The sequence below is a fragment of the Pseudophryne corroboree genome, chromosome 11 (assembly GCF_028390025.1).
Source record: "Pseudophryne corroboree isolate aPseCor3 chromosome 11, aPseCor3.hap2, whole genome shotgun sequence".
NCBI classification, from domain to species: Eukaryota; Metazoa; Chordata; class Amphibia; order Anura; family Myobatrachidae; genus Pseudophryne; species Pseudophryne corroboree.
Genome location: NC_086454.1, coordinates 66,559,689 through 66,584,268, shown reverse-complemented (window position 1 = coordinate 66,584,268; position 24,580 = coordinate 66,559,689). Strand labels below are relative to the sequence as shown.

Here is a 24,580-nt window from a genome sequence, read left to right as displayed (position 1 = left end):
CCCTGGTGTCTCTCCCATGTGAAATAAGCTCTGGTCCCTGGTGTCTCTCCCATGTGAAATAAGCTCTGGTCCCTTGTGTCTCTACCATGTGGAATACGCTTTGGTCCCTGCTGTCTCTCCCACGTGGAATAATCTCTGGTCCCTGCTGGCTCTCTCCCATGTGGAATAAGCTCTGGTCCACTTCCTGACCCCACCACTCCCCCCGTCCTGTCATCCCCTGTACTCCGTGTGTGACACAGACTCGTCCCGCTCCTTCTCCCTCACTGTGCCCCCATCACACGTCTCCTCCCCCGGCGGCCTCTCCTCCTCCTCGTCCCTCCTCCCCACCCGCCGGCCTCTCCCGGTCCCCTCCTACCGCCTGTCCCCGGGCAGGACACGGAAGATGGCGGCGGATGATCGGCAGCGGCCGGACTCGGCTAAGGAGAAGCGCCGGGAGCAGCTGAGCCGGTGGCTGGGTTCGGAGACCGAGCGATGCCTGCCCCCCGGCTGCATCCGCCGCCCTCCCCGGGTGCGCTTCGCCCAAGGAGCCGTGTTTATGGCCGCTTGTTCGGCTGGAGACCGGGAGGAGGTTCGGGAACTGCTGGCGGCCGGAGCCCCGATCAATGGCACCAATGTGGACGGACTGACAGCCCTGCACCAGGTACCCTGCTGTAACCGGGGGGCGCTTCCCAGCAGCCAGCCCTGACTGAGCCCTGTGAGAGCGAGTGCTGGGAGCCCTGGCAGTAACGGGACCCCCATGCCCAGCCGGGCACATCCCTGTTACACTGGCCAGGACATACTCCAGCATCGTCCTTAGTAGAGAGCCCTGCACATACCATGTATGCGGCACAGAATATACCCATATATGCAGCAGTGCCCCCTGCATCCCAGCTCACACTCCACTCTGGGCTCCTGCTACAGGATTCCCATTATTGCTGTAAGAGGGGCTGTCATCCTGCAGTAGTAAGAGAATGACACCCAGACCACACACCAGCTGTCATCTTTCACCCCCCATTCCCTAACTATAACTTCTATAGCATCTTACATTGCATTTCTTAATGATATTGTTTTTCATTTACCTCCAATGTTTGTTGTCCATTGCTGTGCTTTAACAGACCCCCTTGCCATATTCACCATTGTTAATAATACTATTTATTCTGTAAATAAATTGTCAATACCACTCACAATGTCATTGTCACTTTATCCCACTTTGACCCCCCCTCTAGGCCTGTATTGATGAAAATATGGAAATGGTTCAGTTTTTGGTGGAAAATGGAGCCACTGTGAACCAGCAGGACAATGAGGGTTGGACCCCCCTACACGCAGCAGCATCCTGTGGCTTTGTCAGCATTGCACAGTGAGTGGCCACCTCACCCACTTTTGCCTTGTCCATTGCATCCTAAGCTGGAATATCTCATTTTATATTTATATATATATATATATATATATATAATGTCACTTTTACGCTGCATTATTGTTTACCGCTCTTGATGCATTTTCTAAGGGGAAAACTGTCTAATGTCCATTTTCGGGAATAACTGAATTAGCTATCCCCTACTTGTGTATTTTCTGCAAGGAAATAATATTACTTTTGCAACGTGACGTTTGCATTCTCGCCCAGTGTGGCCATAATATTCTAAATTGTACAAAATGAAGCTTTTGCAATTAGGCTGTGAATATTCTTAATGGTGGTTTAGTAATAAATGATTAAGGATCAAAATGTAAGGCAGAATGTTATGTGTGACATTTCTTTTCGTACTGGTATGTGGTTAGAACAGGTTTTACCAGGGGTGCAAGGTTAACACCTTGACAGGCCTTTGACAGCCTGGTATTCTCAGCAATACACACCTAAAAATGTTGTTCAGTGATGTAGCCAGCTGCTAATTAGAGGTATTCCAATCCCTTTTGTCACTAATCGAAGATGAATGTCTTATATTGTTTTGGTGACTTATACATACCTGAAATGTATTACAGTAAACCAGAATTAACTATACATTGTTGCTATTTATGTGCAGTATATAAAATAACAGCCATTTTGGTTGCAAATATCGGAAGTCGCTTTTGTTTCATGTAAAATGTTGGTTTAATCATCCATAGATTCTGGTTCACACAATAGCTTCTTGCATAACCGCATTATACAGCTACCTACTCATGATACACAACCTGGAAAATGGCTCCTCCTCTCAGCAACCCTGTTAGGAGAGTGTTCTAATAAGAATTTTGACAGCCAACCATAGAAAACGGTGTAACTGCATTTACCATAAGAGTGATTTATTATTCTTTTTGTTGTAGTTCCGAGGAACACTCGGTAATCACTGTCAATATGTTATGTCACAGGTTCTCAAACTCTGTCCTCAGGACCCCACACAGGGCATGTTTTCCAGATCTCCTCACAGAATCACAAGTGAAATAATTATTTCCGCCTGTGGATCTTTTAAAATGGGCCAGTGAGTAATGAATACACTTGTGCTCTTGCTAGGCGAACTGGAAAATGTGAACTGTGTGGGGGTCCGGAGGACCAAGTTTGAAAACCACTGTGTTGTTATGTTATGTTATTGGAACACCCTTATCAATTGTTTATATTATTTAGAAATTAATATTAAAAAAATATTGTTAGTAGCGTTGGACATGTTGACTTCTTAAATAACACTATCATCATTCATAGGGGGAGATTCAAATGTTTGAAAATTCAGTTGGGAGTCTGTTTTTTCCCTATCTAATAGACAGGGGAAAAAACAGACACCCAACCGACTTTTCACACATTTGAATCTCCCCCCAAATCTCTTGGTTTACATCCCTTACCAAAATGACTTCTACCCAAGGAACTTTACTACTCATTTCTGGTAGTTTAATTAATTTTTCTATAGTTAATTGATTTATCCTCTGGGCAGGTACTTGATCTCTAAGGGCGCAAGTGTATCTATTGTGAACAGTGAAGGGGAACTTCCGCTGGATGTCTCTCATGAGAGCGCTATGGAGAAACTGCTGAAGAGTGAGGTCAAAAAGCAAGGTAAAAATGTACTTCTGAAATAATAATTATTATTTTTATTATTAACAACAAAAAACAGTCTATTGCTAGCTTTATGATTGAACAAAATAAAAAAGCAGTGTTAGAAGTATCCCTTGCCTTTTTCCACAAGCCAAGGAGTGCTTTGAGACTTTGTCACTAATCAGTGTATATTGCAGGTAGCAGTCCAGAGTACAGCTTCTATATAGCTCAATAAGAAGAGAGAGCTGTAAATATCACTGACCCTCACCAGGAACTGACTTTAAAAAGCGCTTGTGGTGAAGCCTCCTTTTAGGCAGCCATTTTGTACGCTGAACCAATAAGAATAAAGCTAGGATCTAGTGACGTCACCAAAATACTTCATGAACCTTATTCATTAGCCATGGCCAATGGATGAGTCGGTTCTAGTGGAATGGTAGTGTAGATGCCAGGTTCTGTTTGAGCAGTTTGAAATGGACTTAATTTTTTCCCCCCTGGATAATCTTTAAAAAGCGAATCATCTTCTAGTTTCTTCACGACCATTTTGATGGAGATAGTTTATCTCCTGCACCAAGAGCATGGATGAACATGTTACACAGCTATTAACTGTTACCGTATATCGTTTAAATGAGACTGTGCTCCCGTACTGCAGGTGTGGATCTAGACTCTGTGCGAAGAGAGGAGGAGGAGCTCATGCTGAGAGATGTTCGGCGCTGGCTGAACAACGGAAAATACGAGGATATCCGACATCCAACCACGGGGGCTTCCCCTCTGCATGTAGCTGCAGCAAAGGGCTACACTGAAGTGATCAGGTGAGCTGGTTGGGGATCTAGTATATACATTAGGAGGGCATTGTTAATGCATGTGTGGGTGTAGTTATAAGATGAAGGGGAAATGTTCCTGGTATGGTAGGAAGAAATCTAGGACGTGGAATGTAAATTGATTTGGGAATGAACAGTTTAAAAAAAAAAAAAAAATCCAATAATTATTTCATGTGTCATTCTTCAGTATTATCCATCCACAGATCCTGTTCATTTCTTCTCAAATGTCCCACCCTTAAGTATCTCATCATCTACCATCTCTTCTGCCTCTCTCGTTCTTCATGTCTATCCCAGGCTGCTCCTACAATTGGGGTTTGACGTGGACTCCCGTGACTTAGATGGTTGGACTCCCCTGCACGCGGCCACTCACTGGGGCCATCAGGATGCATGCCGTCTCCTGTGTGAGGCTCTCTGTGACATGGAGGCTGTCAACAAAGTGGTGAGGGGGTCAGCGGTCTCCTCACACTATACACAGACTGCTTCTGCCCCCTGGCACTGCCGTGGCTGGTTTTCGACACCTATGCAATGTATCTAATGTGCGTCTGGTCTAGATGTCCTCCTGGCTGCTTTTTCTATGTCTTGCTCGAGCCCTCTTAATTTTTTCCCACCTTTATATATTCCTGTTGCATATTTCTTTTGCATTTCTTGGCTGTTTTCCTCCGGCTATCTTGATGCAGTCTTGTTGCACTTTGTCTCTCACTTCTTGAGTCTAATGGCTTTCTCTTGCAGGGTGTTCTGTCTGTTGTTTTGTAGCCCGTTGTGTCCAAACAAATCTTGCAATGTCTTCTCATCTCTTGTAGGGTCAGACGCCTTTTGATGTTGCAGATGACAGTTTGGAGTCTGTGTTGGAGGAGCTGAAGAGCAAACAGAGTGTGGTGAGAGCACATTGGGCCCATTTGGGGATTGAAAATATAGCACACAATCGTAGTGAGGCCGGTTCCAAGCCGCATGCAAGTCATCCAGAATTGTACTTGTATTGTGAATATGGCACTAAATGCTAATATTCACCTGTAGGCAGAGTCATATGCATCTATGCGACCGCACTGCTGTTGGCCTCAGCTGTCATCATTATCAATATGCACTCTCGCCGGCCTTAGGTCTGTTGCAAGAGATCAAAATAAAAAATATAGAAACTGCGCTTATCAGACCTTAGACATAAATCCAAAAATATAGAAAAATATACAGCCCCGCGTAATTGGGAGTTAAATGCTTCTGAGGTAAATTGGGAGGAAATGCGTCAGTGGTACACCATGCTGTGGTGTCCACTGTCTTTGCTGGAGAGAGAGATCGGAGCGTCCATGAGTGCTCTTCCGGAGCTCACAGCGGCAGCACCACACTTACAGTTGTCTCGCCCAGGAGAGACATGCCACGGTTTGCAGGCGCTAAAGACAAACGGTATATCTAGTGGCCACCTTTACAGCGTTCCAATATGTGAGTCCAGCAGTGCATTATGGGACATGTAGCTCCATTGGTCTCAACCTGGGATACCTATATCAGACTGTTTGGAATCCTATGGATTGGGACAGTAGTTTATTACTATACACCTAATACCAGCGTGATGAACTGTTATAGTTATTTATACATTTATAGTTATATATATTTATTATTTATACATTTATGTGGTGAAATTATATTTATATATTTTTATTTTATATATTTTTAAATAGATATTAAATTTATATTCTTTGATACTATATATATGTGTCTTGACCTGTTAATGCCCTACCAGTGGTATTTATTTTTAGGTGTTTATTAAATTTTTAAATATCTGTGTATTTATGTCTTTTGTCTGATAAATGCAGTTCCTCTGTCCTTTTTTATTTTGCTTTTTCATTTTTTGGTGTTAAATTTTATCACCATTTCAGCACTTGTAACTAGCGGCTATATATTCATGTTGCATATACCAAAATATTATATTCTCACTCTTGATTTATTAATTCAATACTTTTTACAGTAATAGCGCTGAGGTAACTTTTTCTTCTTTTTTTATTGCAAGAGATCAGTCCGAATAGTCCATGTACGCATCTTCAGCACACTTGGCTTATGCGCTAATTCCCTATTGTCACCCAGTTACGCCCCTTTGACCACAAGTGGCCAAGTTGGAACGATTCTGCGTGGTCGGTAGATGCGTACGTTGGGCTTGCAAGTGTGCGAAGAATAAAAAAAAAACTTGCAAGCTCCTCTCTCACCATTTTGCCTTCCTGTATTTCTCTCCAGTTACGCTTGGAGAAGATGAAGACTGCGCCACAGATTATGTCTCAGACAAGTCCTCTCAACCAGAATGCAGCTAACAGAACAAGGAGGTCTGTATCAGACATGCAGTGTTTGTGTGCTGAGCGCAAAATATGTTGGAATGAGCAGTTGTTGCATGGTGGTTGATCTTGATGGGCGCGAAGGTCACACTTGGGTCATGGAGTGTGTCACGGTGGAGGTGTTGTGTGTCACTGTTGTTTTGGACCACTAGATTGTGTGTCATGCACTGATCAGTGTCACAAGGGAGATTGTGGTGCACTGCAAAAATTTGCTCACGGTGTGAGCTTGGAGTTTTCTCACTGTGTGTGCTGAGTGTTGTGCTATCCCGGGCACTGTGAGCACTGACCCCTGCACGCACCCTGCTCCACCCCTTTTTCAAATAGGAGTTCTATTTCTCGTCTGAGCAGCCAGGAAAAGGTCGCACTGCGTGTACAGGACAAAGAGCGCAGTGCGCAGCCGCTTACCAAAACTGTGCCTACCAGCCAGCCCATCGCGTCCAGCTCTGAAGAGTCCGGTTCTGATGCAGAGTCAGGTGAACACGCACTTCCCCCTCCTCTATGTCCCTTCTATCATGGTGCTCTTAACATTAAAAATGAACTTGATTATTACTTTCACACCTCTACCCCATCCGACCAACATTGATGTGCAAGGTGTTGTCATTATGTTTTTGCTGCCTTCTAGTAAAAGCATCTCTTACATTGTATTTCTTTATTAAACATGACTACCTGTGTGTTGGATGTCTTAGATTGTGTGAGTTTGTAAAGCTGCCATCTCCCTCCGTATTCGCTGCCAGGACACAGAAAGCTGCTATAATGGTATCTACTATTAGGAATAAGGTCATCCTGCAGTGCTGTATAGAAGCTACGCTTACCTTGTCTTTTACCATAAGGCAGCAGCAAAATAATAGACGATTTGCAGATTGTTTTATTACAGAAATTGGTGTCCCGTGTCCTTAAGTGTATGCTTGCGCCATTTAGGAATGGCCTTAAGCTGGGTACACATTAGAATTTTTTTGGGAAAGATTGCCCAATTTCCAATGGATCGGAATAAGAAATTGTTCAAATCAAGTTTGTACTTACTATTGCATGCTCGCACTTGTAGTCTGTCGCATCTTCAGATCTGCTGTACATGCAGCCCAATCTAAAGACGTGGCTGACGACCCTATGCATTTAGATGTGGTGGGATGCAGCGGGGAGAATGATGCATCATGTGGTCGTTGTGCAATGTGTATATCCTTCCGTCGCATCTGACATCGGCTGGGTACACAGGTCACCTAATGTGAACCCATATTTCCCTCTTTTATTACATTTTATAAAGCTTTGTTTAGAGTTGTTTACGCTTTGCCCGTTGTTTTGTTTTACAGAGAAAGTTAAAGCTCAAGAAAGGATTAATAACTTGAACAATCAATTGAGGAACCTGTCGGGTACAGCAGCAAAGAAGGTGAGAGGGAGGGTGCAGAAGGCTGGGAATAATGACTTTTCATTCCTGGTAGTCCCCTTTCTATAACACCGTACCAGCAGATGACCATAATGGTTAGCCACACATCTTATATGTATACTGCTATCCATAGACCCCTGCTGTCCAGGATCAGGAGAAATCTGAGCCGTCCCTAGGATCATGGCGAGCCTCCCTTAGGAAGACTGGTAGTTCTGGAACTCTGAGCTCTGGCACCGCTGCCGAAGAAGGCCGGAGAGCAGCATTACCAAAATCTGCATCCAGCTCCCAGCTAGCAGACAGAGTGTGTATCCAGTTGGACTCTCTCTGACCATCTAAAACATCACTTCTCTTTCATAACTATTTCTTTTCAGCTTCTTCTCAGTCTGCACATTTTCCTTCTGCTCGATGGACTCCACATTTCCCTAGCATACTGCTCTCATTCCTACCAGCCCACCATTCATTCTTACTCGGTTTGTACTTCCCACCATCCCCTAACACTGACTTTCTGTCTTGCAGGAGAAGACAGGGGCTGAGCTTCGGTTAGCACGGGTCCTTCCAAGCCAAAAACTGCTCACTAACCAGGAAAATGTGAGGTGAGGATAAGGATTTAAATGTGGCAGAGAGCATAGATTTCGGGGCCATACAAATACCACTGTTATGGTGACCGGCTTGGTTTTATTTTTGTTCCAAAGGGAACCTCAGTTTGTCCGTGGGTCATACACTCGGCAGCGGAACAACGAAGATGAAGGACTTGGCTCACTCCGTAGGCAGAGAGGAGATCCTTTGACTACGAAGACCGAAACCTCCCTGCCTAAAAGGGAGCCCTTAACAACTAAACCCGAAAGTCCTTTTACGAGTGGGAATACTGTGACTGCTAAAGTAGATACAACAGTTTCAGTGACAAATTCGATTGGAAGGTAACACCTATTCTTTTGCCAGTGTGCTTAAGGGTTCTTTAAAACAGATCCGCTGGACATCAATGATCGGTGATCCGTCAGGGTATTGTGAATAAATACTTGATAAAAATTCCTGTCTCACAGATCCGATCATTTATTGGTGGGAATTGGTGAAGTGAGAATTTCGAACATGTTGGATTTCCCCGTTCCTCCAACTAAGCCATCTGCAAAAATGGGAAATTGCCCCAATACTTGCTAGGTGTATGAGGTGTGTGAGTTGGGCTGCTCAGACTAACCAATACACTGTAGTTGCACCTTACTGATGGTTACAGAAACAGAGGTGTAACGTTACTCATAAGGACAGGCATTGATATTATTGCATACCATACTAGCAACTGAGACCATAGAGAAAACCTTGCCCACCAACCAATCATGGGGGCTAATTCAGACCTGATCGCTGCTGTGCATTTTCGCACAGCAGCGATCAGGTCTGAACTGCTCATGTATCGGCGCCGCGGTGCTCCGGCGCATGTCAGACTGGGTGTCCCCCCCCGCATGTCTGAAGACCGATCGTAGATGTGCTAAATTTAGCACATCTACGATCAGGTCTGATCAGGCCCGAATCAGGCCCATGGTTTCCTAAAATTTAAATTTTCAGAAATGCATGAATTTGGGGACTGTGGGCAGCTGCTACTGAGTGGTAACTGGGAGCAAAATTTACTAATAGGCGTGTTTTCCAAGCTGCCGGTTGTTTGCGGTTTTGCCTGTGGGATTAAATGAGCAGTAATAAATGAATGAATAACGTGCCTTATTATGTATTTAATATTATTGCTTTTTTTTTTTTTTTAAATGCTTTGAAAACACTCCGCTTAGTAAATTGAGACCTTAGTGTTTATTGTTTTATTCCTACTGTCACTTCTAGAAATGGAAAGACTACAAGTACAAATTCAGAGCCAGTAGCCAACACAGAGACCAAAGAGAGGCGCAGGTAAGACTCATGTTCCTGCCTGTGAGGACACATATACACTTTGACTTGCTAGAGAAGTGTCATTGAATGTTGTTTCTTCAGGTCTTACCTGACTCCCGTAAGAGACGAGGAAGCTGAGGCTCAGCGAAAGGCAAGATCTCGCCACGCCCGACAGTCCCGGCGTTCCACTCAGGTTAGTAGTTACAGAATACTTTTTCAGCTATTTCTATAAATACGTCTTGTCTCGTTTATATTGATAACACCATTTGTTAAGCAATTTATATATTTTACTGAATATGATCTCGCTCATTGCTTTCACTTTAAAAACCTCTGGCCCATCCTCATGGCTTCGGCAGGGAGTGACCCTGACGGATTTGAAAGAGGCTGAGAAGGTCATCAAAGGACAGCAGGAAAATAAAGTAGTAGAAACAGAACCAGCAAAGATTCAATCAAAAGAGGAGACTAGCAAAGACAACCAAATAAAACCAAGGAGCAGTCGTGCGACTGTTGATGACGGGGTGAGTGGTCATGTTGGATACAGATATTATAGTCTAATGTGTTTATATATGGAGTTGAGGTAAGGATGAGTTGTTTCTGTTCCTACATTCAGTGGTTGTGTTCTGATTTTTGTAGGCAGAGGTTAGCTGGAGGGCTCGTAACGCTAGTTTGCAGAAATCGGATCTTTTAGGCATAACCACTCCAGAACCAACGCCGACCTCCTCGGGTTCCCAAAGGCGAGGTGGAGGGCACAGTTTAGAGAGCAAAGGTTAGTTCTTTAGCAGACCTCTTTCAAGAGAATTTTATGGAGAATATTTCTGGAGAACCCGCATTGAGAGGTAAATGTAATCTACAGAGATGCAGAAGTCCAAGGAGGATGAGAAAGAAAGTGATGAGAAAGGTGGGAGGAACAAGGCAGGTGTGCGAGACCGGAGGCGGCCACGCGGGAAGAGGAGATCCACCGGAGTTCCAGTGACCACTAGAGATGTAAGATATGAGCCATCTGTAGCATGGCCAATACCTGTATGAGAGGGTGGTCTTCATGTGACCGCCGGTCAGCTGACCGACAGTCACATGACCTCCTCGGTGAGCCCGACGGCTCACTATCCCGATGGTCGGCATGCCGACCAACAGGGACTATTTCCACTCGTGGGTGTCCACGACACTCATAGAGTGGGAATAGAACCGAGCCCGCAGCGTGGCGAGCGCAGCGAGCCCGCTAGGGGCTTGCTGCACTCGCCCCTCCCCGCCGGGATCCCGGCGTCGGTATGCTGCCGGGATCCCGGCGTCGGTAAGGTGACTGGCGGTCAGGAGACCGCCGGTCACCCGTACTACACCCGTATGAGAAAGCTGTATGGCATAATCCTAAATGGTATGGAAGAGGAGAGCTTATGGCAGACAGGAACTTATATGGGGGTCTTCAAAGGGCACATTATTATTTTAAAATTGCAAATTGTCTATTAATCTGTGCAATTCCCATGATAAATACATGAGCACTACTTTATTATACCCTTTTATAATATTTAATTTCACCTCTCCTGAGAAAGCAGTATGGCAGCTCATGTATTTAAAGGGCATGTCACCCTATTACCTAAACACAGTGAAGAGTTTAACCAATATCATAAAATGCAGCCTAAGAATTCGCTAGGAACCAGTCAGTAATCGGCCACTGTGTGTACTGGACCAACATTCATTAGGACACAACTTATCCGTTCACTAAAAGCCAATGACTACGGTGAGGCAACCAGTGTGTGGGCTGGGCTTATATTTACAAGAACACAAACTATCCATTTCCAATGAGCTTCTGCTGTTGCTAGTCCCTGCTGAGTGGACTGACTGTATCCACTTAAAAGTTGGTTCAGCCCACAATAATGGCTGCACCCACTAAGCGTAGCTGGGGGGGCATTTCAGTGGTATCCGTTCAGATGGTCGACCATGTTATGGCCGACAGTCATTACGTAGACCACTATTGGTCGACATTGACATGGTCGACACATGAAAATGGTCGACACACAAAAGGTCGACATGAGTTTTTTAACTTTTTTTTTTTTCTTTTGGGGAACTTTTCCATACTTTACGATCCACGTGGATTACGATTGGAACGGTAATCTGTGCCGAGCGAAGCGGTAGCGGAGCGAAGGCACCATGCCCGAAGCATGGCGAGTGAAGCGAGCCATGCGAGGGGACGCGGTGCACTAATTGGGGTTTCCAGTCACATTACGCAAAAAACGACACCAAAAAAAGTAAAAAAAAACCTCATGTCGACCTTTTCATGTGTCGACCTTTCTTGTGTCGACCATTTCATGTGTCGACCATGTCAATGTCGACCAATAGTAGTTGACCTAATGACTGTCGACCATATCATGGTCGACCATTCATACCGGAACCCATTTCAGTCCAGTGTGGCAGAGATTGAAGTATTACATGGTATCTTTTGCAGTGCGATGGAGAAGATTCAGAAGAGGAGGATGGGGCGGAGGAGAGTCCGCAAGCTCAGGTGCTTGGACGTTCATGTATCTGTATATGTTTGTGACTTGCACACTTGCGGTAGGGTGGCAAATGAATGCGTTTAGGGGGTACTGATTAATACTTTTGGTTTTATATCTGTTTTGTGCTGCGTGGCTCTACTGCTGTTTAATTGGTAAGTGAGCTGCTATGAATGATATATTAGATCTTTCTGCCATTAGCAGAAGTAGTGGGTGTAAATGCTATGTATCATTCAATGTCCAATGTGTGACAGTGTGTTTCTTGTATTTTTCCTCCTAGGTAGATGGACTTAGCTCTCGGTAAGAAATGTTTATTTAATGCCGATATGTGTAAGTAATTTTGCAGTTGTGTGGGCCCTTTAGAAAGCAAGCACATGGAGGGCAGCCTACATTCACGCGTTTAGATTCCAAATCTTAAACTCTGAAGAAAGGCTGTACCACTGTCCTATCTAGAGCTCCCATGCGGATTTTTAGGTGAGATTTAAAAACCTTTCCAGAGCATAAAGTATAGTACCGTGTATGCAGTGGCGTAACTTCATCCCAGTTGCCTGGATAAATGTTGTACCCCCCCTTCCCCTTCCCCTATAAAAAGTGATTAGAATTTCTTTAGTATTTTAACTGACCCCTCTATACCCACCACTACATCACTGACCCCTCTATACCCTACTCTACATCACTGACCCCTCTATACTGTCTACTGCATCACTGACCCCTCTATACCCTCTACTGCATCTCTGACCCCCCTATACCCTCTACTGCATCACTGACCCCCCTATATCCTCTACTGCATCACTGACCCCCCTATACCCTCTACTGCATCACTGACCCCCCTATACCCTCTACTGCATCACTGACCCTTCTATACCCTACTCTACATCACTGACCTCTCTATACCCTCTACTGCATCACTGACCTCTCTATACTCTCTACTGCATCACTGACTCCTCTATACCCTCTACTGCATCACTGACCCCTTTACACCCTCTACTGCATCACTGACCCCTCTAAACCCACCACTACATCACTGACCCCTCTATACCCTACTCTACATCACTGACCCCTCCTCTATACCCTCTGCTGCATCACTGACTCCTCTATACCCTCTACTGCATCACTGACCCCTCTATACCCTCTACTGCATCACTGACCCCTTTATCTCCTACACTACATCACTGCTGACCGCATTGTAGGGAAAAACACACACACACAGACAGAGATAGGATAAAAAAATCACACACACTGGCACGGATAGGAAAAGAATAAAGCACATAGTCCCCCACAGGAAAATAATAAAACACATTGGCACTGCTAGAAAAATAATACAGCACATAGGCCACCACAGGAAAATAATAACGCATATTGGCTTAACATGAAAAATAATTAACACATTGTTGCCAATATGAAAAAAACACACTTATAATCTCCATTATCACACTGTGTCTATACCTTAGGCTGTGACGTTTTCCACGTGGCTGTTTGGCGTGTCTCACCCTTTTATTACAACTAGGCTCCCCCCCTTCCCTTGGCACTGTATGAGAACCATGTACCCCCATCCCCTGGCCCCTATGTAAGTCATATCAGCCCTTACCCTTTGGTCAGCTATGTCCCCTTTCCCCTGTGTGAGCCATGCCCCTCCCCTTCCTCTGTGTTAATGATATCACACCTGCCCCTTGTGTGGTCCATGTCCCTCCCCTTCCCCTGTGTGAGCCATACCTTCCCCCTTCCTCTATGTGAGTGATATCATGTCCCCATTCCCGTGTGTGAGCCATGCCTTACCCGGTTTGAGTGTTACCACCCCTTCCCCCTCTGTGAGCCATGTCCCCCTCTTTTTTGGGTGATACAATTTATTATTGACTGCCTGTGCCCACTGCTGCACCTGCTGCTCTCCTGTCTTCAACAGACTGCAACAGCGCGCCCCCCTCCTCTCTGCACGCTGTCTCCCGGCCAGCTCCTCAGTCAGGTACAGCCAGGGTCGCGATCGGATGTCAGGTGACGTCCGCGACCACTGCACAACCGTCTGAGCAAAGCACAGAGTCTAGGTCACAGATGGGGAGCACCATGCTGACGCTGATCGGCGTTCAGCGTGGTGGCTCTTCTATTAAAGCAGGAAGGGCACGGACAGGACATAGGGGAGGAGCTAGATGTCCCCTTCAGGGCTGGAGCCCGGTGGCAACTGGCTCTCTGCCCCTAAGTATATGCAATATTTGATATATGAAATGTATGTAGTATAATTATGCCTATACTTATAATGTGAATATTTTGATGAAAGACAAAGTTGGAAATCTCTTATGGGATAATACTGTGTCTGACATTGGACTTCATATGATCCTCATTGTTTTATATTATCCGTATTGTAATATTGGAGATTAAACCCTTTCATTAGCGTTAGTTCTGTACCACTCATTGGCTTGTACTTATGTTTCAGGGCTGAGACAGTCTCTAATGCGCACACTGCAAGCCGCATAGAAGCAGCTATAGCGGCTGAGCACAGGGACACTAAAGACTTCAAAAAAGTAAGTTCTAGGAAACCAAGCTTTGATGTGGTGTGTATTATGTAGACAGAACATATATAGTTGTGTATTGTCATATGTTTGGGTGCAGTGACCAAATAGGGGGTGTCCTCCTCTCTCCTTTGGGAACCAGTGTGTTACCTTCATCCAGGACCCAGTCGTGCTGCAGACTGGCCAATTTCCCTGCAATGTGGTTTTATTTACAAACGGTCTATAGCTATTCAGCACAGAGGGCACGGCATGTGAGGATGCAGGACCTATTCTGCACAGTAATTATACATGGCCCATATTCCAGCGCTCTACTCTGTAGACCTCTTACCCCAGGAATAGCTGGTGCTCTGTAACCTATAATTCTTCTGCGGCTTGGCTTTTGTTGTGCAAAGTCTTATGTTCCCCACTGTGAAATACACACTAAGTCCTAAGTCTGCTACATTGAATGTTTGTCCTGCAACTATTTGGCCTGACTTGTGTTTATGTGAATGTTATGTTGCTCCAGCTGTATGAAGACCTGATGAGAGACAACGGACGTCTTCGCTCCCAGCTGCTAAACACCCAGAACTTGGTGAATGATACAAAAGCAGAGTTGGAGAGAGCCAACCAGGTGAGAGCTCTATAGCCCAGTGGTTCCCAAACTTTTGTGAGTCACGGCACCCTGGAGTGTCAGATTTTTTTTTCACGGCACCCCTAGGCCACAAGTTTCTTATTGAGAAATTTCGAAAAAAATATTAGATTAAGTAAATTATGTTTATATGTCATCCTTAGGGTCAGTTGTGTGGTGAGGGACAAGATTTGCTTCTGTTTGTCCACATATTTTATAACTGGAAGCCATCAGCACTGGTTTTGCCTATTAAATTGACAATAAATAGTTTGAATTGGTCCTGGACCACCAACCTGAGGCACCCCTGCAAGTGTCCCGCGGCACCCCAGGGTGCCACGGCACACAGTTTGTGAACCACTGCTATAGCCTATAACAGCAGCGCTTAGTGCAGGGTAATTGGAAAGGTCAATTGAGTTCTACATGCAGTATGGGGTGTAGTATGTCTGACCGGCGGTCAGGAGACCGCCGGTCAGCATACCGACGCCGGGATCCCGGCAGCATACCGACGCCGGGATCCCGGCAGGGAGGGGTGAGTGCAGCAAGCACTGTGGACTACGATTAAGAATAGTAAACGGTAGCGGAGCTAGGCACCTTGATTGGGGTTCCCTGTGCTCTGACGGTGAAAACAACACATACACTAAAGAAACAACGTTGTTGACATTTCTCTTGTCGACCATTTTCAATGTCACCCTTTTTCGTGTGTTGACCTTTTGTACCCGTCAAACTGTTAGTGTCGACCTAATGCATGTCCACCATATGGGGTTGACCTAGGCGTTGTAGACCTTCTATACCACACCTTAATCTATGACTGGAGGGTTCCCAACGTCTATTTACTGACGTAGCTAAGACTACAGATTTTACATAAACATGACTTAATTGTACTATTAGCACTAACCTCTTGTCTTTGTTCCCCAGAGGCAGGAAAGAAGTGTGGACAGGTCCTTTCTCATTGACACTGAGAAAAAGGTGTGCCTTGTGATCACATAGACACGTGATGCTGATCCCTTCACATTGCGATCTTTGTTATTCATATCCATGTTTTTCCCTTTTTTTGCATCAGGAAAAGGTCATCCTGGAGCGCAGATTATCTGAACTTCAGGACGAACTCAAGGTGAGAAAAGATATGGATGGCCCAATGTCTACTACTTTTCCCCATTACAGTCCCCATTTTTCACAATTATTTGAGTGTCCCAATTTTTTGTAAGTAAAAATAGTGAGCTCCTATTTTAGCAATCCCCTGGCAGGCAATGGCTCTAGGTGAAGCTGCGTGGGAGGTTGCACTGGTTCGCCAGAGCTAAAGGCTTCTATGATTTGATCTTTCTAGTTAAATATTTGTTTTGTGTGTCACTGTTTTCATTTGATGTATTGTAGTGTTTTAATGCTGCTAGAGGATCATATAGGGGAATGGGCGCGTACAGGTGCCCTGTGGTTGTATACCGTCGCCATAGCGATGCACAAAGCTAGAGGATCATATAGGGGAATGGGCGCGTACAGATGCCCTGTGGTTGTATACAGTCGTCATAGCGATGCACAAACCTAGAGGGTCATATAGGGGAATGGGCATGTACAGGTGCCCTGTGGTTGTATACCGTCGCCATAGCGATGCACAAAGCTAGAGGATCATACAGGGGAATGGGCGCGTACAGGTGCCCTGTGGTTGTATACAGTTACCGTAGCGATGCACAAAGCTAGAGGATCATATAGGGGAATGGGCGCGTACGGGTGCCTCGTGATTGTATACAGTCGCCATAGCGATGCACAAAGCTAGAGGATCATATAGGGGAATGGGCGTGTACAGGTGCCCCGTGATTGTATACCGTCGCCATAGCGATGCACAAAGCTAGAGGATCATATAGGGGAATGGCCGCGTACATGTGCCCTGTGGTTGTATACAGTCGCCATAGCGATTCACAAACCTAGAGGATCATATAAGAGAATGGGCGCGTACAGGTGCCCTGTGGTTGTATACAGTCGCCATAGCGATACACAAACCTAGAGGATCATATAAGAGAATGGGCGTATACAGGTGCCCTGTGGTTGTATACCGTCGCCATAGCGATGCACAAAGCTAGAGGATCATATAGGGCAGGGCTGGCCAAACCAGTCCTCGAGATCTACCAACAGTTCACATTTTCCAGACCACCTAGCTGGTGCTCAGGTGTAGTCATTACCAATTAAGATGTGCTGCATTCATTCCTAACTGACAATTCTACAGATCTCTAGGAGGCCTGGAAAACGTGCACTGTTGGTAGATCTCGAGGACTGGTTTGGCCAGCCCTGCTATAGGGGAATGGGCGCGTACATGTGCCCTGTGGTTGTATACAGTCGCCATAGCGATACACAAACCTAGAGGATCATATAAGAGAATGGGCGTGTACAGGTGCCCTGTGGTTGTATACCGTAGCCATAGCGATGCACAAAGCTAGAGGATCATATAGGGGAATGGGCGTGTTCAGGTTCCCTGTGGTTGTATACAGTCGTCATAGCGATGCACAAAGCTAGAGGATCATATAGGGGAATGGGCACGTACAGGTGCCCTGTGGTTGTATACAGTTACCATAGCGATGCACAAACCTAGAGGATCATATAGGGGAATGGGCGCGTACAGGTGCCCTGTGGTTGTATACAGTTACCATAGCGATGCACAAACCTAGAGGATCATATAGGGGAATGGGTGTGTACAGGTGCCCTTTGGTTGTATACAGTCGCCATAGCGATGCACAAAGCTAGAGGATCATATAGGGGAATGGGCGTGTACAGGTGCCCTGTGATTGGATACAGTCACCATAGTGATGCACAAAGCTAGAGGATCAATGGGGTGAAAAAAGAGAAATAAAGTGCATAAATTTAAACTAAGCAGATACATATTTTTTGTAATGAAGCAAATTCAAATGTTCATTATGAGATGTCTTGTTAGTTTTACAGTAACGTGCTTAGTATGTGTAATAGTAGGGAAACAGAGCTTGCCACCAAAATTCCTGTTTGGATAGTGAGGGAGATGTATCAAACCTTGGAGAGCGAGAAACTACCAACCAATCCGCTCTTAGCTGTAATTTTTCAAACACAGCCTGTGACATGGCAGTTAGGAGCGGATTGGTTGATACTTTATCTCTCTCCACGTTAACTCTCACCAAGGTTTGATGCATCTCTCCCACCGAGTTAATTGCTGATCCTGTGTATACAGCGCACGTCTTAAATTTCCTTTCCTTCCACCTTTTTCCTTTTCTCACAGGTTCTCGGAGACCTAAAGGCCGATAACCAGCGTCTGAAAGATGAGAATGGAGCTCTAATCAGAGTTATCAGTAAGCTGTCTAAATAGCACGGCTGCCTCAGGACTACTCTGTTACCTGCTCTCTCGCGTGTCACCCCATTGGGGCAGACCAGGTGGACATACGGAGAATATTACAGGGAGCTGGAGTATAAAGGATGTGTGTTCAGCCCCTTCCCTTCTATCACTTCACCCCTTTTCCGCACAGCCACCCCTGAGACTGTCTGGGAGTTGTCACATTGGAGGCCATGTTGTCTTCTTGGAGCATTGCTAAAAGGCCAAGACCATCTGCAGAGAAGGTGTTTATATTACCTGTATTTTACAAAACAGAAAAGAAAACCAGAACAAAAGAAACACTGCCACTTGAGACCCTCCCGGTCTGCTTTTGTTGCCATCTACAGCAGATTTTTTTAAAACCTCCTATATTCACCCCTGCTCTCTTGGCAAGATCGGTTGACCAGAGATGACACTTAAGAATATATTTTCTGTACAGGTTTTTGGCGGACACCACAAAATGACCTTCAGACTATACCCTCTGATTCAAAGATTCCTACTTTATAAGGCGGTGTTCCTCACATCTACTTAACCACTGGAGAACCCAGGATCCAAAAAAAAAATCAAAATGCAGTTCAGGTACAAAGACTCAACTGGACAAACAAACGCTCAGATTCATCACCGTAGATGAGCCCCCTTGATTTTTTTTTTTTTTTTTTGGAGTACTGTGGAATTCTAGGAGAGGGACACAGACTGTGGGACAGCGGGCCAGATTGGAATGTTCTAAAGGTGACTGGGACCTCTGATGTATGGAGGTGGCTGCTTTATTATGTCCAGACCATTGTGTCCTACCCCTTGTATGCACAGCGAGATAATCACAGGATGGAGTACAGAGGCCTGATTGGGGTGAGCAACATTTGACCATCCAGATCCAAAGTTTGGGAAGTGCACACATTTGTACGATCGTGTTTTGGTTTTAGTTTGTTGTTTCCAAAGTGTTCTTCTTTTTCTCTTATGCAACTGATGTCACGATGTTGAAATAAGCTGCCGGTTTTGGGTAGGTAACACAGTATGTTCTTTTTTTTTTTCATGAGCACATTTGCAACACTAAACTCCAATTGCATTATTTCCCCCACTTTTGTTAGATTTTGTTGTTGTTGATCAGGGAGAGAGGATTTTATTTATTATATATATTTTTTATTACTTTTTTTTTTTTTTCTCTTTGGAGCAGAGTGGCAGTAATAAGTCATTTTTCTTTTATATCCATAAACGGTTAAATACCATGCCCATCCTAAGTGGCAGAGATTGCAGGAGGGCTACTACCGCAGGTTCTCCTCTCATTTATTCTCTACTCAAGCAAGTAACAAGTAATAAGGCTGATGCATTGGTCCGACTCGCTCTTTGCCAAGTTCACACCTATTTATCAGACTGTTGTAGCCCAACCACTGTAACTCACCCGAATGAACTGTGTGGGCAGGGATCTAAACTTTAGTAGACACATCTGGTTTTAGAAAATAAGTTATATGACGAGACAAATAGATAAAATGCCAGCGGCCATGTCCGTTTTATGGGATGATGTTTTTGAAAACTGATGCACAGTAAATAAAGGTCAGGAGGGGGAGAGGTATCAAGTTTTGGAGAGATAAAGTACTAACCAATCAGCTCCTAACCGTCATGTTTTAAACACAGCCTGTAAAATGACAGAAGCTGATTGCTTGGTACTTTATCTCTCTCTCTCTCTCTGAGGTTTGATACATTTTTTTTTCTAGTACGATTTAGAAAATGAAAGCAGATACCTGCTTAGTTGCTGTTTGTCTCAACAAACTTTCTCTGCACCAGTTTTCATTAATGTCCATGATTAACAACAGCCTCGCTCACAAATATGCAACATTCAGTAACCCGTTCTGCCTCTTTGTGGGGGTATGTATCAAGTCTTGGAGAGAGATAAAGAGCTAACTGATCAGCTTCAATAATTTTACAGGGTGTGTTTGAAAAATGGCAGTTTTGAGCCGATTGGTTGGCACTTTATCTGTTAACTTTATCTTGCTCCAAGGTTTGATACATCTCCCCCTTTTTGTGTGGTTATTAAAACCTATCCTGCAATAGACCTTACATTTCTTCAAACCCTCGTGAATCACAATGGGGGCAATGTGTGTATCTCTTTAGCAGAAAGGTGGTTAATCTGTGACAAGGCAGAAATCTGTCCCTGTTCCCAAGACATAGAGGGAAAGAAATTCTTTATTCTGGGAGCAGAGCAGTGAGAAAAACCAGGAGGCTGGAATGTAACACTCTCTCTCACTCTCTCTCTCTGGCATCGAACCAGCTGAGAGACATACGGGGCTGTGTAGCTGACATTGAAAGCACATGCCTTGGGTAGGTGATGAGATGCTCATACTCCCCGGGACCTCTCCAGTCTTTCCTGATACTAATCCCCAAATCTTCCCCCTCCTCAATCAGTATGCACCGTATTCGACTTCTGCCTGTGTTTTATTTTTTTCACTCACGTGTTATTATTTTGTGCAATATATTGTATTTATAAATTGTTTTAACAAACACTGCGTTTTTGTTCAAGTTGCAGTACTGCCTTTTTTGCTTTGATTTTTGTTTGTATAATTTATAAATGCACTGTTTTTATTTTGCAAGGCACTCATTTGTGTGTGTGTGTGTGTTTGCTCATTTGCCAACATTTCCGCCTCCGTTTGTCATGTGACCTTGCCCGGTTCTGTCCTCCCGTGTCCAACACAGGAATTGGCATGCTCTGACACTCCATCTTGTAAAATGGAAAACTTACTTTGTCATGTGGAGTGCCGAGGGATACCCATACCTGGCTTAACCTGATTGATGTATCCCATTCCATTAGTATCCTCTTGTGTAAGTATGTCCTTCTGAACAGCCTTGTGTGTCTTATCGGTGATGGGATATCCTCTCATCACCCCAAACCTACAAATAAACTCACTTTGAAACCTATATTTTGTTACGTGTGCTGGTTCAACCTGGTGATGTTCGATTCTCGTTGCCTATCCCAGAAAAAAACATTTGCTGCTTCATTAGACCTTACTAGGTGAGCACCAGTCAAGGAATGTTAGTAACTGCAAACTGATGGACACTTCTGTATTAAATATACTCAGACGCAAAGATTTAATCTAGGTTTCAGTAAAGGATTTATAGCACTGGTTTGCTAATAATGTGCAGCAGGTCATTTCAGTTTCACAATTGTAAATTATATACGCTATATGTGTTTTTTTAGTTTTGTTTTTCCTTTATTATTCCGTAAAGATCTTAAGGCTTATGTACTTTGGCCCAAATTCATGTTTGTACGCAATGGTCGATGTTCGTGCAACGGCGTGATTATTGGCAAACTGCGCACATGCTGTGATCCCATTGTGTATGAAACCTTAGAGATAATGTGGAGAAGTTGCCCATAGCAACTAATCCGCTTCTAGCTGTCATTTATGTAGCACAGTCTATAAAATGACAGAAACTCGTTTGCTTCTATGGGCACCTTTACCTCACCTAAAGGTTTCCTACATATTCCCTGTATATGAGGTGCACACCTGATGATGGTGCGATGTAACGGCCATGGAATTATCCCACTGGAGGTACAGCACATCCAATAGGAATAGTCAATGAACGACGGCAGTGAACAATAGATTGGGGGCTGGATGCAGCATGGCTTGGAAAGTGATAAAATGGGGAGTGAAAAAGTACCAGCCAATCAGCTCCTAACTGCCATTTCTCTAACGTCCTAGTGGATGCTGGGAACTCCGTAAGGACCATGGGGAATAGCGGGCTCCGAAGGAGGCTGGGCACTCTAGAAAGATTTAGGACTACCTGGTGTGCACTGGCTCCTCCCACTATGACCCTCCTCCAAGCCTCAGTTAGATTTCGTGCCCGGCCGAGGTTGGATGCACACTAGGGGCTCTCCTGAGCCCTTAGATAGAAAGTATAATTTTAGGTTTTTTATTTTCAGTGAGACCTGCTGGCAACAGGCTCACTGCAGCGAGGGACTAAGGGGAGAAGAAGCGAACTCGCCTGCTTGCAGCCGGATTGGGCTTCTTAGGCTACTGGACACCATTAGCTCCAGAGGGATCGACCGCAGGCCCAGTCCTTGGTGTTCGGTCCCGGAGCCGCGTCGCCGTCCCCCTTACAGAGCCAGAAGCAAGAAGAGGTCCGGAAAATCGGCGGCAGAAGACATCAGTCTTCACCAAGGTAGCGCACAGCACTGCAGCTGTGCGCCATTGCTCCTCATGCACACTTCACACTCCGGTCACTGAGGGTGCAGGGCGCTTGGGGGGGGGGCGCCCTGAGCTGCAATAAAAACACCTTGGCTGGCAAAAATACCACAATATATAGCCCTAGAGGCTATATATGTGGTAAATTCCCCTGCCAGAATCCAGAAAAAAGCGGGAGAATAGGCCGCGGAAAAGGGGCGGAGCTATCTCCCTCAGACACACTGGCGCCATTTCTCCTTCACAGATCCGCTGGAAGGAAGCTCCCTGGCTCTCTCCTGCAGTCTACACTTCAGAACAGGGTAAAAACAGAGAGGGGGGGCACTAAATTTGGGCGCAATACATATATAATATAAAAAGCAGCTATAGGGGACATAACTTAGTTAGTCCCTGCATTATATAGCGCTCTGGTGTGTGCTGGCATACTCTCACTCTGTCCCCCCAAAGGGCTTTTGTGGGTCCTGTCCTCATTCGGAGCATTCCTTGTGTGTGTGCGGTGTGTCGGTACGGCTGTGTCGACATGTTTGATGAGGATAATGATGTGGAGGCGGAGCAGATGCCTTTAGAAGGGATGTCACCCCCTGCGGGGCAGACACCTGAGTGGATGGGCTTATGGAAAGTAATGAGTGCACGTATAGACTCCTTATATAAGAAAATCGACGACATGCCAAATGTGGGACAGCCGACTTCTCAGCTCGTGCCTGCCCAGGCGTCGCATGGGTCGTCAGGGGCTCTAAAACGCCCGCTACCTCAAGCAGACCCAGATGTCTAAAATAAATACAAAGGTACATAAAGGCTCAGGCAGAAATTAGTATCACTGGGTTGCTATAAAATGTATCATTGTGGCACTCTAAAAAGAAACAACCTTTCTTTTGTAGCTAATGGTAACAAATCACCTGAATGGCTTCACACTCTGTTAAGACACAAGAATTTACTCAGTCCATTGTATCACTGAAAGTCCATTCAGTGTTTAAGAATATTATATCATCAAACACTTTAATTCTGCGGCTGGTTAGTGTTCCTAATATCCGTGATTGATTGTTTATAAAACACAGGATATTTCAATGATCCGTTTGAAAGTCAAAAGACCATACGAATAGGTCTAACAATATAGATTTAAATTGTCTGGCCAGACAGTATGATTGCTCTCACCGCACTCTCCCGTTTGTTATGTCCACAGGACTCCTCCCGGCTGCAGGTGCTGGTAACCTTAGAACGCAGTCATCAGCGGCTTCATCAGAAAGCATTTCTGATGAAGCCGCTGAACCCGGAGGGAGGCGGAGAAACGCGTAAAAGACTCACAACACATTCGTTCCTACCATCGCCAGTGGATACACTCACCGCTGACTGCAGCCCCAAGCCGTTCCACAACTTACATGGACTATACCCTCCAGAGATGACTGCGTTCTAAGGTTACCAGCACCTGCAGCCGGGAGGAGTCCTGTGGACATAACAAACGGGAGAGTGCGGTGAGAGCAATCATACTGTCTGGCCAGACAATTTAAATCTATATTGTTAGACCTATTCGTATGGTCTTTTGACTTTCAAACGGATCATTGAAATATCCTGTGTTTTATAAACAATCAATCACGGATATTAGGAACACTAACCAGCCGCAGAATTAAAGTGTTTGATGATATAATATTCTTAAACACTGAATGGACTTTCAGTGATACAATGGACTGAGTAAATTCTTGTGTCTTAACAGAGTGTGAAGCCATTCAGGTGATTTGTTACCATTAGCTACAAAAGAAAGGTTGTTTCTTTTTAGAGTGCCACAATGATACATTTTATAGCAACCCAGTGATACTAATTTCTGCCTGAGCCTCTATGTACCTTTGTATTTATTTTAGACATTATTTCAGGCAAAGGTGACCCAATGTGGTCACATTAAATAAATTTCAGTGTATTTATATGAAAAAAATTTTATAGGCTGTGTTATGTGTTTTTTTTTTTTTTTTTTCTTTTTAATATGAAAAAGAAATTTAATTACACCGGCCGGTGGTTGTTTTGAATGAATTTTTAGAAATATATTAGTAATTTTGGCAAGCAATAATAAATAATCATATATAAATAAAAAATAATAATAAAAATCTTTTTGCCCAGTCTATGTGCGCTGCAAAATATCTTTATTTTTTCTTCTTTTGATTTTTAAGGTT

The 24,580-nt window shown here is 44.6% G+C and overlaps 1 protein-coding gene across 5 annotated transcripts; it reads left to right on the top strand.

The window, feature by feature from the left end:
* The first annotated feature begins 214 nt into the window (after positions 1–214).
* On the top strand, positions 215–21,159 carry LOC134968849 (protein phosphatase 1 regulatory subunit 12A-like). Of its 5 annotated transcripts, none has more exons than XM_063944375.1 (24): positions 216–640; positions 1,206–1,336; positions 2,871–2,989; positions 3,618–3,777; positions 4,081–4,225; positions 4,587–4,661; positions 6,004–6,089; positions 6,447–6,571; positions 7,403–7,479; positions 7,610–7,777; positions 7,993–8,069; positions 8,169–8,393; positions 9,295–9,360; positions 9,442–9,532; positions 9,696–9,857; positions 9,973–10,105; positions 10,193–10,323; positions 11,777–11,833; positions 12,103–12,122; positions 14,248–14,335; positions 14,829–14,933; positions 15,846–15,896; positions 15,991–16,041; positions 18,163–21,159. In XM_063944375.1, exons 1-24 carry the CDS (start codon positions 383–385, stop codon positions 18,247–18,249), a joined length of 2,688 nt encoding a protein of 895 aa, XP_063800445.1. In that variant the 5' UTR covers positions 216–382; the 3' UTR covers positions 18,250–21,159. The 5 variants fall into 5 exon arrangements, with proteins under 5 accessions (XP_063800447.1, XP_063800445.1, XP_063800448.1 ...); XM_063944374.1 differs by having other exon boundaries at positions 217–640; positions 6,423–6,571; XM_063944376.1 differs by lacking the exon at positions 7,610–7,777 and having other exon boundaries at positions 217–640; positions 6,423–6,571.
* Positions 21,160–24,580: the final 3,421 nt, after the last annotated feature.

Bases quoted from the DNA above. Each gene is read 5' to 3' on its own strand.
- LOC134968849 (XM_063944374.1), top strand. From the start codon at position 383: ATGGCGGCGGATGATCGGCAGCGGCCGGACTCGGCTAAGGAGAAGCGC. The intron at 6,090-6,422 runs GTCTGTATCAGA...TTTTTCAAATAG, and splicing joins GCAGCTAACAGAACAAGGAG to GAGTTCTATTTCTCGTCTGA. The intron at 9,858-9,972 runs GTGAGTGGTCAT...TGATTTTTGTAG, and splicing joins GTGCGACTGTTGATGACGGG to GCAGAGGTTAGCTGGAGGGC.